Here is a 15,407-nt window from a genome sequence, read left to right as displayed (position 1 = left end):
TGTGTCTGCTGCCCTTGTCCTGCACGGTGTTAGAGGTCGTGGATTTGTTGTTATCTCCCATTTATTTCCCCTCCCCTCAGCACCCCCCCCCCCCCCACCACCTTCTGGAGGCACAGATTGGTCGGGTGTTTCCCCAAATGGCTCTTGTCCAGCAACATGCTGGACAAGAGTTGAGCGTTGGCAAGCTGTCCAATGGCCAGGCGTAATAGCGAACCTGTGTGCTCTGTCTGTCTGTCTGTCTCTCTCTCTCACACACACACACACACACACCGGCACACATTTCCAACCGTGTCTGGATAGTGATTAGTGTGAGGACACCTGGTTAATTTTGGTCTCTCTGGCCCTGGAGTACTGAAGGCTAATTATCGAGGCCTCGCTGAGATCAGCTAATTCAGTGCAGGCCCAGAACTTTCTGGCCTGCATCCCTCTCTCAGCGCCACATAGTGTTTTGGCACTGGGCCAGTGAGACAGCAGGGAGCACGTTATATTTACATTTATTGCCATTTATGAAACATATCCCTTCCCTGCTCCACTCTGCTGCATCCCTGCGCTTTAATACATTGTACAGTGTCTCTGCCTCGCTCAATAATTGAGAAACCATACAATGTGTCCTTTCTACAAACTAGGCTTTGTACAGCTGCCAAAGGCAGATTATACCTCGAATCAAATGCTTTATCAAGGACATAAATGCACATTTAGCTTTCTAATTCACAGGTGTCCTGTCTGACTTGTCAATGGGAAAGCAAATTTTTTTTTTTAAAAAAAAGGCCTCTTGGTAAACGAAAGGACAGGGACCAAAGAATTTAAGCTGGCCTCATCGATCTGTCACAGAGTTAAACAGCAGTTTGCAGTTTGGTGCAAAAAAAAAAGCTGAGCAGCTCTTCGGGCTTTTCCTTTTTAAAATCAGGACGTTGAATCGGTCCAAACCACAAGGAGCAAACTTTATGAAAATGCTTCACTCAGTCATTTGCTGATAAACAGCGTGCCGGAAGGAAATACTTGGACTGTAGTCAGAATAAGGAAGTGGCTGGTTTTGAAGCCAAAGGTGACCTCGTCAAATCCCCTGTGGATTGCACACGCTGGCAGCAGACAGCTAAGTAGCTTCGTATGTGCGGGGATTTGGCCTGAAGGAATTGATTTCACTTCTACTTCCTCTGCTCACTGAACCATACGAGAGTTGCTGCTAGCCTGGCCGCTGCGGCATCAGTTCCTGTAAAGCTTGTGCACAAAAGAGTAGCTGAGACTAGTTAATAGGTTGCGATGAGTAGGGGTCGTCCTCCCATTCATGTTTGGTGGCAGTATTGAGGTATTGAACTTCTTCAAGACATGTGTTCACTGCTCTCATCTTCCTCCGCCACTCCCTGTAACCCCAGGATCATTAATATGCTGATTCACACTGGAAGTATTAATTCCACAGGCCCCGGGAGTATTCCAGACCTTGCTCAGGGGGCCATTCTTTGTGTGCACACATTGGCGAGATGTTCGACTGTGGGTGGATCGCAGCCAAGCACGACACCCACACGTGCACTTTACAGCAAGGATTACTGTGTGGTTATCAGGAGCAGGAACTCTGGCTGATATCAGCCTCCAACTGCACCACCCCAACGCCCACCCTTTCCTCTTGTCAGCGATAACACTTACAGCTGAGATTGTTGTATTTTTTGAAGGATATCAAATGTCACTTGGGTTACAGAACAGTTGCGATTGAGTCAATGTCACTAGGCTTGATCCCAGGCCTTGCATCAGCCTCACACTATGAACTGGTGGCTAAGTGATTTCTCTTCTAGGTTTCCCTCCTTCCCTCACAGCAAGGCACCTGGTCTCTATTTGGTACTTGCTCACCACAGCAGAGCTGTATATCAAAGCACTGTTACCTCTGGAGTATCCATGGATCTATCCTTGGCACCCCCACCCCTATTTCTCATCTTAACATCATCAGGCTCCATCTATACACTGACATCCAGCTCTACGTTATTACCGACTCTATTAACTGCCTCTGATTTGTCCTGCTGCTGGTCTGGTCTCACGTATTGGATGGGCCAAAATAATGTTCCATTAAATATCGGCACGACTGAAAAGACATTGGACAGGATTCTCCGCCCTACCGAACTCTCATCCTGCCGCTGCTGCAGGGATCGTCTGCTCCCGCTGAAAGTCAAGGGACTTTTGGCTGGGCTACTGAATCTCCCATGGCGGGTCCTGGCACAACAGGGCCGGAATATCCCGGCCTTTGTCTTTGGCCTTTGCCACATGCTCCACTCCTCAGCTACCACTTCCATTTCCCTCCTTGGTCACTGTCCGAGGCTAAACCAGAATGATTGCAACCTGGAGTCCTATCTGACCCCCCAGCTGAGCTTGAGGTCACAAAGCCTCTACTCCCATTTCTGTAACAAACCATCTTTGCCCTCCCTGTCTCAGCCCATCAGCTGCTGAAACCCTCATCCATGTTTTTTGTTACCTCTAGGCTTGACTATTCAGTGCTCCCATCTTCCATAAACTTGAGCCTCGTGCATGGCTGCTCCTCGTGTCCTAACTTGCAGCAAGTCCCTGTTGACCGTTCACCCTGTGCTCGCTGGCCTACATGGACTCCCGCTCCGGTTACGCTTCACGTTTAAAATTCTCATCCTTGTGTTCAGATCCCTTTAGAGCCTGGCTCCCTGTCCATCTCCTCCAGCCTTACGAGAATTGTTGCGTTCGTCTCTTGTGCATCTGATGTCCTTTCACCCCCCCACTGTTGGCAGCCACGCTTGAAGAATTCGAGCAGCCTAGCTTTTTTGAAGAAGCTAAATTAGTCACCGTCAGTACAGAACTTGAGTATGGCTGAAAAAAAGGAGCCGTGCCTAAGCTTTTTGTCTTGCACTCATCAAGACACTCGCAAGAATACAAATATCAAGGGGTAAACAACAATTTATACTGTATGTGAAGAGAGTGCTGATTGGTTGGCAAGTGGTTTTGCTATAGAGAATGCACCACTGATGGTGACTGACAGTTAACTGCCGAGCATTGTTTGAAATTTAAACCAGGTAGCTTGAACCTGATTGATCCAGGCATTGCCCTGAGGAATGAGTCAGCGAATGGCTGTCACTTATTTTTGTTTTGAAACAGGTGCAATGTATGTCTGCAAAGTACAGGGCCCTGTGTATTAATGTACGTAGCTTCCAGTACACACAAATGTGCCACACTGCGAGCCTGACTGACAATCTTAAATTGGTTGTCAGGGTAATTCTTAGCACACTGAGGATCATTTAGCAAATGTTGTCCAATCGTGGAATCGCATCTAATGTCGGACACAGCATTTTGAGTTTTGCAAGCACGGACTGGTTGGGCATGATCTGCACCCTGCCTGTTGTGAATAGCGCTGGGACATGCTGTTTGATATGATCTGCCAGTCTTTGGCATGTACGCCTACGTACCTAGCATCACATTGGCACTGAAATTCATTAACCACATTACTCATTTGTGTGATAGGCAGAACATCTTTTTGGCTTGACAGCAGCATCCTGTTAGTGGCAAATACCACTTGTGTTGCTATTGCATAGTAGCAGCGTGAAACGGCTAGCTTCACCTGTTGCTCAAATCTTTTGAGATACTTTGCCCTTCCAGGGTAATCTCAGGCAGACTGGGCAATTTTCAGGGCTGAGAGTGATGGCTTTAGGCCCATTCATGAGCTTGTGCGATATACAGGGTGAAGGGATCTGATCAGGGGAGCCATTATCCTGCAGGATGCCTTTGATGCCCTATTTCAGTGTCAAGTTTGCCTGGTGAGCAAATGGCTCAGGCCCTATTTACAAGGTTGCCGATAAGACCAATCTCGTAGTGTGTGGAACTGTTCTTTGCGGACAGAAAGAACATGTACACATATTGCGCCTGTTTCAGCTAAACAAAGTAAGTGACAGCCATTCGCTGACTCATTCCTCAGGTCAATGCCTTGACCAGTCAGGGTCAAGCTGGCTGATTTAAATTTCAAACAATGCTAGGCAGTTAACTGTCAGCCACTATCAGTGGTGCATTCTCCATGGCAACGCCACATGCCAGCACTCTCTTCACATACAGTATAAATTGTTGTCTTCCCCCAGAACTTGAGTATGGCTGAAAAAAAGAGTCATGCCTAAGCTTTTTGTCTTGCACTCACCAAGACACTCACAAGAATACAAATATCAAGGGGAAAACAACAATTTATACTGTATGTGAAGAGAGTGCTGATTGGTTGGCAAGTGGTGTTGCTATAGAGAATACACCACTGATGGTGATTGACAGTTAACTGCCGAGCATTGTTTGAAATTTAAACCAGGTAGTTTGTTCTTGTGGGTATTCCTGATGAGTCCAAGACAAAAAGCTTAGACATGTCTCTTTTCAGCAATACCCAAGCTAAATTATTATAATTCGTGATAGAGTCATTAAAGCTGGGAGCATCAGCAAGCAATTCATTTTAATGATGCATGTTAACCTGCCTCCCGCGCTTTGTCCTTTCATTATCTCCTTCAGCCCAGGCCCCTGTGGTGATAGTGGTATCCATTTTTGTTTTAAAAGAACAAAACACAACTTGACCTTTGTATAAAATCAGCTAAGTGGATGATGGGCCTTTATGCTTTCCACTCCTGAATATATGTGGGATGATTTTGGGGGGTGGTGCTCCATCTGGAGAGTCGGGTAGTTCACAGATGGGTCACGTCCCTTAATGGGGTCGATTCTGCTACCCTTCGAGTGAAGGGCTCCAGAGGAATCCATTAGGAGCCAGGTGGGCCATGATTGCTGTACGCTCCAATATAAAATGAATGTGAAAAAAGGATGAGGCTTGCTCAAAAAATTGGGAACAGATGTTTCTGATCAGCCAATTCCTGTTGAGGAACACACTGAGGAAAGGTGTGTTAACACGGCAGGGAAAATGGGAGTTCCTATTCCTTGTCAGCTGATCTGTTTGGATAGTGATGGGGAGGACGGGATTTTAATTAACTCCAGCATCCCATATCTAGAAACAGAAAACTCAGCTCCTGATCACTGTACAGTGACTGCTGTCTATTTGGATATTTGTTGGCTGTAATGCCTGGCTTGGTCAAATAGCTAGACAACTTTCATTATCTATGCCTGTGGACAAAGAACAAGGTACTAGAGTGACTGATACACAGTGGTAGCAGTGTGTACCATCTACAAGATGCACTGCAGCAACTCACCAAGGCTCCTTAGACAGCACTTTCCAAACCCAAGATCGCTACCATCTAGAAGGACAAGGGCAACAGACATATGGGAACACCACCATCTGGAAGTTCCCCTCCAAACCACTCAGCATCCTGACTTGGAAATATATCACTGTTCCTTCACTGTCGCTGGGACAAAATCCTGGAACGCCCTTCCCCAGCAGCACTGTGGGTGTACCCACACCACAGGGACTGCAGCAGTTCAAGAAGACAACTCAACGCCACCTTCTCAAGGGCTATTAGGGTTGGGCAATAAATGCTGGCCAGCCAGCGTCCCATAAAATTAATTAAAAAGACCTGTAGCAGTTACATATGGAACCACAACCTCAAGCAAGAATCCTGCGTCTGTAGAAAAAGGGGAGAAATTGGTTTGGGAAGTAATCTTTGAGCTATCATTGGGTGAGAAATCATAGGGCAGTATTTAATGCAGGTGACAGGGATTTCACCCACCAGCAGGAGAGGTGGCAAGAGCCCCACATCGCCTCCTCTGAGGAAGGCCTGCTGGTATTAGGTGCCTAGAAACGGGCCTTCCCTGGGATCAAGGACCCTTGGTGCGGAAATCCTGGTACCTGTAAGCTGCTAGCCAATCAGAGGCCGTTAGCTCTTCATTGCCGGCAGCGCCAGCACGGGTGTGGTGGCAGCTGCCGGCAATGCACTGGGGAGAGGCCTAGGATCAGCAAAGGACAGTGGTGAGTGAGGGCAAGATGGGGATCGGAGGAAGGTGGGGGGGATATTGGGGATCAGCAGCAAGGGCAGGGGCAAGCTTTCAGGGGGGGACCGTCCCCTTCCCAATATTGGGTCCTTTGATCAGGCACTGAATGCCTCTGAATAAGGGACGCCGCTCCTCTCCCCAAACACACTGCACCCCCCCCCCCCCCACCAAGGAGCCTGCAAGTAAACATTCCCTTTGCTTGCAGAGAATGTATGAATGTATGTCACTTTTGTAAATATAAATGAGCCATGTTACGAACTTGACTGATTATCTTAAATTGGTTGTTAGTGTAGCTATTGGCGCACTTAGGATTGTTCGGCGAGTGCTGTCCAATCTGGAATCACATCTAACGGAGATTTTATTTGGGGTTTTGCAAAGCGTGGGCTGGTTGAATACGGTCTGTACTCTGTGTATAATGAATAATCAAAGGAACATGCTGTTTGATTTGATCAGCTAATCTCTGGGACAAGCTCTGCACCTTTTTATAGTGGCTGCATTTGCTGCTACCACAACTGCAGGTGGCTGCCTGTATCAAAAGAACAAGGATTTGGATGCCTGCCGATCCCGCTGGCCCCACTCCCAACCGCTCACTGCCTCACTCGCTGCATCGCCCGCCTCTCCCATCAATCCTCTCGCTGTCCCACTCCCAACCATTGTGCCCTCTCTCCCTCAGTTGCTGCCCCGCTTACTGTCCCACTCCCCGAGTGAAATAGTGAGTGACGTGGTGAATGGGGGGGGTGGGGGTGGTGAACAGGAGGCAGCAACAACGCGTGCTTTCTTGTGTTTGCCCTGATGAGTGCAAGATGAAAAGCTTTGACAACATGTCTCTCTTTTCAGCAGTTTTCAGGTTCTGTGTCACCAAGCAGCAGTTTATTCCACAACTGGATAATATTTATATATTGAGCTATTCAGGCGTTTGCAGGGGGTTGTGATCCCAGCTAGGCTGTTATTGCACGAGGGGTCATTCCGGCACAGAAGGAGGCCATTTCACCCATCGAATCCATACCAGCTCTCTGCGGAGTGGACCATCGGCCCCTTTTCCCCTGGGGCTCCGCAAGTTTATTTCCCTCAAGTGCCTTTTGAAATCATTGTCCCCACCTCCACCGCCCTCATCAGCAACGAGTGCCAGGTCATTACCACTTGCTGCATAATAAAGTTCCTCCCACCTCCCTCCCTCTCCGTATCACTTGCCCAAGCCTTAAATCTCTGCCTCTCTGGTCCTTGCACCATAAGCTAATGGGAACGGTTTTACTTTGTCTAGCTTACCTAAACCGGTTACAATTGTGTACCTCCATCGAATTTCACCTCCCTCTCCTTTGCCTCCAGCTTCTCTCTTACTTAACCTTGTAGCTAAAACCCGTCATCTCTGGAACCATTCTGGTTAATCTCCTCTGCACCCTCTCAAAGACCCTTACATCCTTCTTAAAGTGTGGTGACCAGAACTTTGCAAAGCTCTTACAGGTTTTGTTGTTGCAGTATAATTACTCCTGTGAAGCAATGAGTACCCAAAGTGCACTGGTCGAATGTTCGATTTGCCACGATTGATTGAATGGAAGCAGCTCCAAGGACTGACCTTGGTTGCCTTGATGATATGAGGATATTTGAAGCGCTGTGTTTGAGTGAATATAAAATCTTACTCATATTGCTAACTGCCACCAGCACTCTTAGTGACAATCTATACTCTCCACCTCCAAAAACAGGCAGCATTGGAAGCCTCTTCCTGGATGGAGAGGATGGTGCTACAGTGGAGGACATTAGCAAATGGACTGTTGACGATGTCTGTAACTTCATTAATGGTCTCTCCGGCTGTGCGGAGTACACCCAGGTAAGTGATCTGATCTTTAAAGCTGTTGCAGCTTTCTCACTGAATAAAGTTGCCATTCAGATTCAGTTTTAAGCCATTGCCACTCAACAGTGTCATAGTGTGAATATTGTATCAATCGCAGTGACGGACATGACTGCTGGGGACGGAATCACATTCCATTCTGGGTGCCCAGTGTCAGCGTCAACAACTCCCACAGTTAGAGGAAGCTCTTCTCTAAAACGTCCGACATCGCAGTTCAGTCTCAGACACAGGAAAGCATTCCCCAGAGCGCCTGTGTTACCCACTAGGGGAGGTATCCTGACTAACATTCCTTCCTGTGCTCAGAGTGGCTTTTGCATTACGGCAGTGACTACACTTAATAAATAGTTAAATATTTTTGGAAGACATTAGGGCACCCTGGTTCCTGAATGGTGCAATATAAGATCTGTTTTTCTTTTAATGGGTTTGGACTGGTTTAAAAGTGATCAAAAAACTATCAAAGAGTGATAGTTGGGGATCTATGTTAAAGTTAAACATATTCTCAGGGGTTGTAACTCTTTCGAGTTCTCAGGGGTTGTACCTGGACATAACATCCTACACCTACAGGATATCGCTTATTAATGTGCAAGTGGGAAGCTCTGGCAGAGGTTGTGATGTTACCCTATTTTTTTTTTTTGAAGTATGTGACTGCCAGTCAAAATCAGAGTAACTCCTCACAACATAGTCAAACCCTAACAACTGCAGGCAGTCGACTTCTCAAGGCTGTTTACTTCAATACTTCATCCCCACAAGCGACACTTCTTTCCTCCTGTTTTAGTTCATCATCATTTGTCCCCCTGGCCATTTGAAGACTTTTCCGCATCAGGATTCAGACATTAGTCTCCTAAGAAACCATCAAACCTCACCAACTGGTGCAGTTTCTGCCCAATGCAGCTGGTTCACCCTCCTAGTACAGAAACAAAACATTTCAGAAGATCTAACTGAGCGAGCGGGTGCTGTTGGCTTTTGAGGCCACTGTGGAGTCAAAATAGTCCACCCCATCAAAGCACGGGTCAGAGCACGTTAACCAATGAGCCGCTGGGAGACCTGCAACTGTCCATTTCTTTTCTCCTCCACCCACCTCCCCCACTCAATCTTGAGGTATGGGTATCACTAGCAAGGTCAGCATTTATTGCTCATCCTTATTTGTCCTCAATTAGGTGGTGGCGGCAACTGAATGGTGCCCTAGACCATTCCAGAGGGCAGCTAAGAATCAGCCACATTCGTGTGGGATTGGAGTTACATCTCGGTAGAGTAAGAACAGCGGGTTTATTCCCTATTATTAGTGATCCAGCTAGTACTTCCAACAATTCCACAGCTTGGTCATTTACCAACATCAGCTTTACATTTAATTGTTTAAAACTGAACGCAGAATCACAAACTGTCAAAGGAGGGATTTGAACTCATCTCTGCACTATTACTCCTGGCTTCTGGATGAGATCAGTAACATAACTACTATGCAAATGTGGCCAATGACATGCAATTTATTGTAAACCAGTGAAATATAGCCCCTGCCTTGAAATTGGTATATAACAGCCTGAACATTTAAACTATTAAGACAGTAACATGGGTAGAGACAGATTTGGTGAAGCTTTGACTTCAACCAACTGGACTTCAATTAGCTTAAATCCCATGATTTTGAGAATTCAAATGTTGATTAAATAATAAAATTATAACAATAAAAATAACACCATTAACAAGAAACAGTTCCTACATGAAGCTGGGACTTTATAAATGTGTAAGTGTGTTAGCAACTCAATTAGACAAAAGATTTCTATGTAACCAGTGGCCATTTATGGTTTTTATAGGTCTTTTGACCAATTTCACTACATAGTTAAGTAGCTGTAGTATCGCATTTTCCTGATTGAAGAGCTACCGTGCAAACTGGCAGTGGATTGAAGCTTTTATCTGTGCGTGTCCTCAGTGAGCAGACAATGACCATTTGTGTTTAATTTGCAGGTGTTTCGAGAGCAGGCTATTGATGGTGAGACATTACCCTTGTTAACGGAGGAGCACTTACTGAACACCATGGGTCTGAAGCTGGGACCAGCACTAAAAATACGAGCACAGGTAACATTTATCTTTGATTGGTCCAGCTGGCTGAGCACATGATGTGCAGCCCAAATTCTATTGGCTCCCATGATATAATGAACATACCATACCAACCAATTAAAACAAAGTCTCTAGTTTTCTTAAAGAGGACAGGGCTGGATGACCTTTTCTGCCTCAGGCACTAATTGGGTATCAGGAAGTACCCGAGAGTGAGTTCACTCAGGCCCCAGTTTGCCCTGTCTGGCACAGGCACTTACCTAAGATAGTATTACATTGGATATACAGCATAGAAGCAGGCCATTCAGTCCATGCTGGAGCTCCTGTCCACTTGAGCCTCCTCCCATCATTTCTCATCTACGTCCACCATCACAACCCTCTATTCTCTTCTCCCCCAAATGCTTGTCTAGCTTCCCTTTAAATGCACCTACACTATTCGCTTCAACTACGTCCAGTGTTAGCAGGTCCCACATTCTTACCATTCGTTGGGTGAAGAGGTTTATGCCAGATAGCCAGTTTTGTCTTCCTCCCATTGTTTCGTGTAGTCACACAACACTTTACGTTGAGTGCCACAATTAATCCCTCGGAGGGAGGGTCCTCAGATCACATGATGGCTGGGGATGAAAGGAGGCCATTCAGCCCATCCATCCAGAAAGGATGCACAGCCCTGCTATCACAGGATACAACTTTTTTTTTTCCAGTGTATTTGCTTCCATGGGCTACCCTAGATGTCCATTCCATGTGTGAGAATTTTATTGCATGGAAAAGGAAATCCTAAGCTTGTCTGTTGCTAGTGTGATTCCATGTCATCTCATGTCAGTAAAGAAACAAATCATTTTGTACTGTTGTCCATTATGCAGGCACACAACTGACACCACACATAGTAATTACTGCATAAGAATTGCGCAACGCCCATCCAATTTGCTTTCTCCCACAGGGATAGATGCACAGTACAATTGGCAATGTTACTGAGTTGTCTTTGGCTCTGCTAACTTCCATCAGGACATTTACTGTTGGTCATTTGAAATTAACTCTTAACTCATTCCCAGACTAATATCACATGAATTGATTCAACCTTCTTGAGGGATTCTATGACCCTCATTCAGGTGTGTTGGGTGTGACTTTTACACCTGTGCAACTAGTTCAAGGTGCTCAAATATTATTGCTTGATGCCCCTTCATCAGTCACTACATGGACACAGATCCCTCTCTTCATTTAAGTCATCATTATAATATTGTTTAATTCTCAAGTCAACATTCTTCCATGAGTTGCATCCCATGGGATGCAATGACTGATGGGGTTGTCTTACAGGCTAAACTAGTGATAGCAGAGTATTATTATGTGGTAAATTTAGAAGGAAATTATATACTAACATTTTAAATAACTACAAAATTCAGACAATAAAGGCATTCAAAGCATCACCATCTAATACAATAATCAAGATGTAATCTCCTGGTATACAACGCTTTATTGAAGAATTAATCTCATGCTTTTTATATTTAAGTAATCAATCAAAGGATAGGATTGATGCTCATTAACAAATTTAACACGGTTAGACCATTTTATTAAATTTTATCACTGACAATATTTCATAAAATAATTTCACAATTGTGAAAGGAGTTGGAACCCATTGTAGAAAATATCATGGGGGAAGTGGGTGATAAAACTTATTTTATCAGCCACTTCCCCCATGATGTTTCCTACAATGGGTTACAGCTCCTTTTAAACCCAACTCAAGATCAAAGCCTCCATTCTCTGGTGGGTGCAGGGGTCTTATTTGAAATGAGTTTGGCCAAAGCCACTCCAGTTTCGAATGGCCACCAAGCACACCGAGCATAACGTTCTGCCCTTGTTCTGAATTTCCCCCCCCACCCCACAACATTGGGATAAATCTGTCAACTTGGATCAGAGGATTTCTGCGGCGAATGGAATGTGATCCACTACTCAGTAGGTGTTGACAGGGCTTGGTTAGAGGGAGTATCAGCACGTAGCAATCACAAAAATGCTGATGTGACATTGCAAGAAAACTAACTAACGTAGGACATATAAAGTAGGAGAAGGACTAGGCCATTCAGTTCCGTGAACCTGCACCTCTATTCGGTAAGATCATGGCTGATCTAACTGTGGCCTTAACTCCACTTTCCTGCCTGCCCCCATAATCTTAGACAGATTCTTTTCTCTGCAGGGGAGTCAAACTTAGCCTTGAAGATATTCAATGACCCAGCCTCTTGCAGCTCCCTGTGGAAGAGAATTCCAAACATTAAAACCACCCTCCGAGAAGAAATTCCTCCTCATCTCCATCTTAAATGGGAGACCCCTTATTTTGAAACTGTGCCCCTTGAATCTAGAGTCGCCCATGAGAGGAAACATCCTCTCAGTATCTACTCTGTCAAGCCCCCTCAGAATCTTATATGTTTCAATAAGATCACCTCTCATTCTTCTAAACTCCAATGGGTATGGGTCCAACCTGCTCAGCCTTTCCTCATAAGGCAAACCCTTTCATCCTAGGAATCAGCCTAGTGAACCTTCTCTGAACTACCTCCCGTGCAATGTCTCAGACCAAAACTATGCAGTACTCTAGGGTGTGGTCTTACCAACGCCCTGTGCAGTTGCAACAAGACTACTTTTATATTCCATCCTCCTAGCAATGAAGGAAGAAAAGTTTAAAGACCTAATTTTTTTTATGTGGGAGGAAGATTCCTCTGGTCATTGAGTAGTAGCAACATTATACTTCTGTTCTTTTGGAACACTTTTACCATTTTGCTGGAATAAGGAAATGTTCATGATACTAAGATATAGATAATCAGCAGAGGAGGTCTTCCACCTTGCCTGAGCTCCAGAGTGTCACCAAACTATTGGGCCATGGCATAACTGAAACATAAGAAATAAGAGCAGGGGTAGGCTATATGGCCCACTGACACTACTCTGCCATACAATACGATCATGACTAATCTTCTGCCTCAACTCCAATCTTTTGCTCTATCCTGAGACCAATCCTGTGTTTACATGTCCGTATTTTCCAGCAGGATGAACCAGATAGCAAAGGGGAATTGCAACACGTGACAGGATAGATGTGCATAGGCTGGTGAGTCCAGTACCAGGGGACATAGTCTCAGGATAAGGGACAGGCCATTTAATGAGGAGGAGGAATTTCTTCACTCAAGAGGGTGGTGAATCTTTGGAATACTCTACCCCGGAGGGCTGTGGAAGTTCAATCATTGAGCATGTTCAAGACAGAAATCGATAGATTTCCTGATATTAATGACATCAGGGGGAGATGGGGATAGCACAGGAAAGGGGTGTTGAGGTAGATGATCAGCCAATTGAATGGCGGAACAGGCTCGATGGGCCGAATGGCCTACCCTTATTCCTACATTTTCCTTCCCACTCCCAATGTAAGGACAATGAGACCAACTGTAAGACCTGTGAGGCAGATAAATGGAGTTAAGATGCAGATCAGCCCAGGATCTAGTTGAATGGAACAAGCTCAAGGGGCTCAGTGGCAGCCTTCTGTTCTTATGAGCATGGTAGTTTTGAACCAGCGCAGAATAATGGCGGAAAACTGGAATTTGCATTTCACTTTGAATTTCTGTTGCAGGTTGCCAAAAGAATTGGCCGGGTGTTGTATATGGCCAGTTTCCCACTGGCGCTGCCACTCCCACCTGCCGCACTAAGGCCACCTGAGAGGGACCTTCCTCCAATTGAGAACCGCCCCTCCTCCACCGGCAGTGTTGCCTCGCCGTATGGCAGCATCCAAGTCAGCCGCATCTCACCGAAGCAAGAAAACGGCAACGCCTCGACAATGGGAATCGGTGACCTTGCCAAACCACAGTCTTGAACCGAGACATTTGCTCAGAGAGAGAGAGAGAGAGAGAGAGAGTGGAGTTGCTGTTATTTGAAACCAAAGTATTTATAGGAGCGCCGACTTCATTGGTTGACTGCATTTCCCTAAAAAAAATCAAGAGACACACACTCCGGCTTTCAAAATACATTTTAACAAAAGACTCATTCCTTTGCTTTTTCTTCAAGACTTGTGTTTATCCTAGAAAGCGATTGAAAAGCAGCAGAAAACAGAACCTAAAAGTCGTTGGAAGGAAAACACAAAGAGACAGGATGTTGGTTGAATGGTGAAGTTGGCGAGGTTGGCACAACTTGCCAACACAAAAAAAAACCGGGCTCAGTTTCTGCTTCAAGCCGAAGGAAATTGAGCCAAACCCTTTTTTTGCTGCAAGTAAGTGAGGTAAAGGAGGAGAGAGAGAGAGAGAAAAAAAACAGAACCCTGCACATGTACCAAAAAGGTTTCTATCACAGACCTGGGATTAAACATTTAATGTAAAAAAAAACGATTTCATAAGCACTCGTTTTGACAAGGAACTCATATGTTATGCTAGTGTCTATGCATTGTCCAGTGCTAAACCAAAGATGATGGGTTGTTGGTCTGTGTTTACAGTACATTTCTGAATGGTACAATTTTTTTTTTGCCTATAGGACACAGTCTAAAAGTGCCTCACTGTAGAGGTTTAATCACTACTCTCGCGCGCACACACACAAGCGTGACAGGACCACGACGGCACAGGTATTGGAGTTTAGAAGGTGGTTTTAAAAGGACCAGTTCGAGGAAATAGCTACTCAATACCTGGACAGCAAATTGTACAAGCAAAGCTAGTTATGAAAACATTTTGGTACTTATTTTGTTTTTTTTTGTTGTTGTGTAGTTGCACGTTTTTTGAATTATTTGGGGTGGGTGGGAAGAGGGAAAAGAAATGTAAACTGCTAGGGGAAGTTCCTCATCCTTTTTCATGCTATCCAAACCTTAATTGCTGCTTTTAAGCAATCAACATAATGAATATTTACGTTATTTATGGAAATTCTGTTGGTAGGTTGAATATGTTTAGCACTATATATATGGTAATATTCAGCCCTGAAAGGGTGGTATAAGAATAATTAAAAAAAAAATTTAAAAAAGTTGTTGTTCCTTTAGCTGGTTTTGACCACACTGTGTCAAACTATCATTTAATGTTTTGCAGCTGTAAACAATGAGGAGATGGTGATTTGTAAGATAATTTTAGCCTATTTGTTAATTTGCTTTCCTTCTTGTCTTTCACTTTTAGTGAAATAAAAGCCCCCCAAAAAAAAACAGTACAACTTAGCGTTTCGTTGTGTGGTTTCATTGGAAAATGGAACTATGCCGGCTCTCTCGGTTTTTTTTTCCCCGAAAGCTGTTTGTTTTAAGATGATGGGTTGTTGGTCTGTGTTTACAGTACATTTCTGAATGGTACAAATTTTTTTTTTGTATTGGAGTTTAGAAGCACCTTTCCCTGCACGCATTTCTTCAGGACTGTGAACTCCTTTCAGCTAACTTAAAACAAGACTTGCATTGAATTTCTAACTTTGCACCTCCCTGAAATGCAAAATCCGAGAGACGCAAACACGTCACTAACTAACTGAGTAAACCAGAGCTGGACCAGTGCCTGTGATTATATTTACTGTTATTATCGATCACAGACAGGCTTTCTCTATCCACCCACACAGGCTGCAGTGCAGTGATATGAGAGAGAGAAAAAAAAAACAATGCACTGGGAGTGAGTTCCCTGCAATCTTCTCCTGG

At 44.8% G+C, this 15,407-nt stretch overlaps 1 protein-coding gene across 10 annotated transcripts in view; it reads left to right on the top strand.

Moving 5' to 3' along the window:
• Positions 1-14,941, top strand: part of samd11 (sterile alpha motif domain containing 11) — a 236,123-nt gene extending 221,182 nt beyond the window's left edge. For all 10 annotated transcript variants that reach the window (XM_041206653.1, XM_041206652.1, XM_041206650.1 and 7 more), the window contains 3 exons: positions 7,608-7,732; positions 9,710-9,820; positions 13,398-14,941. In XM_041206653.1, the coding sequence (XP_041062587.1) occupies positions 7,608-7,732; positions 9,710-9,820; positions 13,398-13,637 (476 nt within the window). In that variant the 3' untranslated portion in view covers positions 13,638-14,941. The remainder of the gene's footprint in view (positions 1-7,607; positions 7,733-9,709; positions 9,821-13,397) is intronic.
• The last annotated feature ends 466 nt before the right edge of the window (positions 14,942-15,407 follow it).

Source organism: Carcharodon carcharias, chromosome 15 (assembly GCF_017639515.1).
Source record: "Carcharodon carcharias isolate sCarCar2 chromosome 15, sCarCar2.pri, whole genome shotgun sequence".
NCBI lineage: Eukaryota > Metazoa > Chordata > Chondrichthyes > Lamniformes > Lamnidae > Carcharodon > Carcharodon carcharias.
This window is presented reverse-complemented; position numbering and strand designations above follow the sequence as displayed.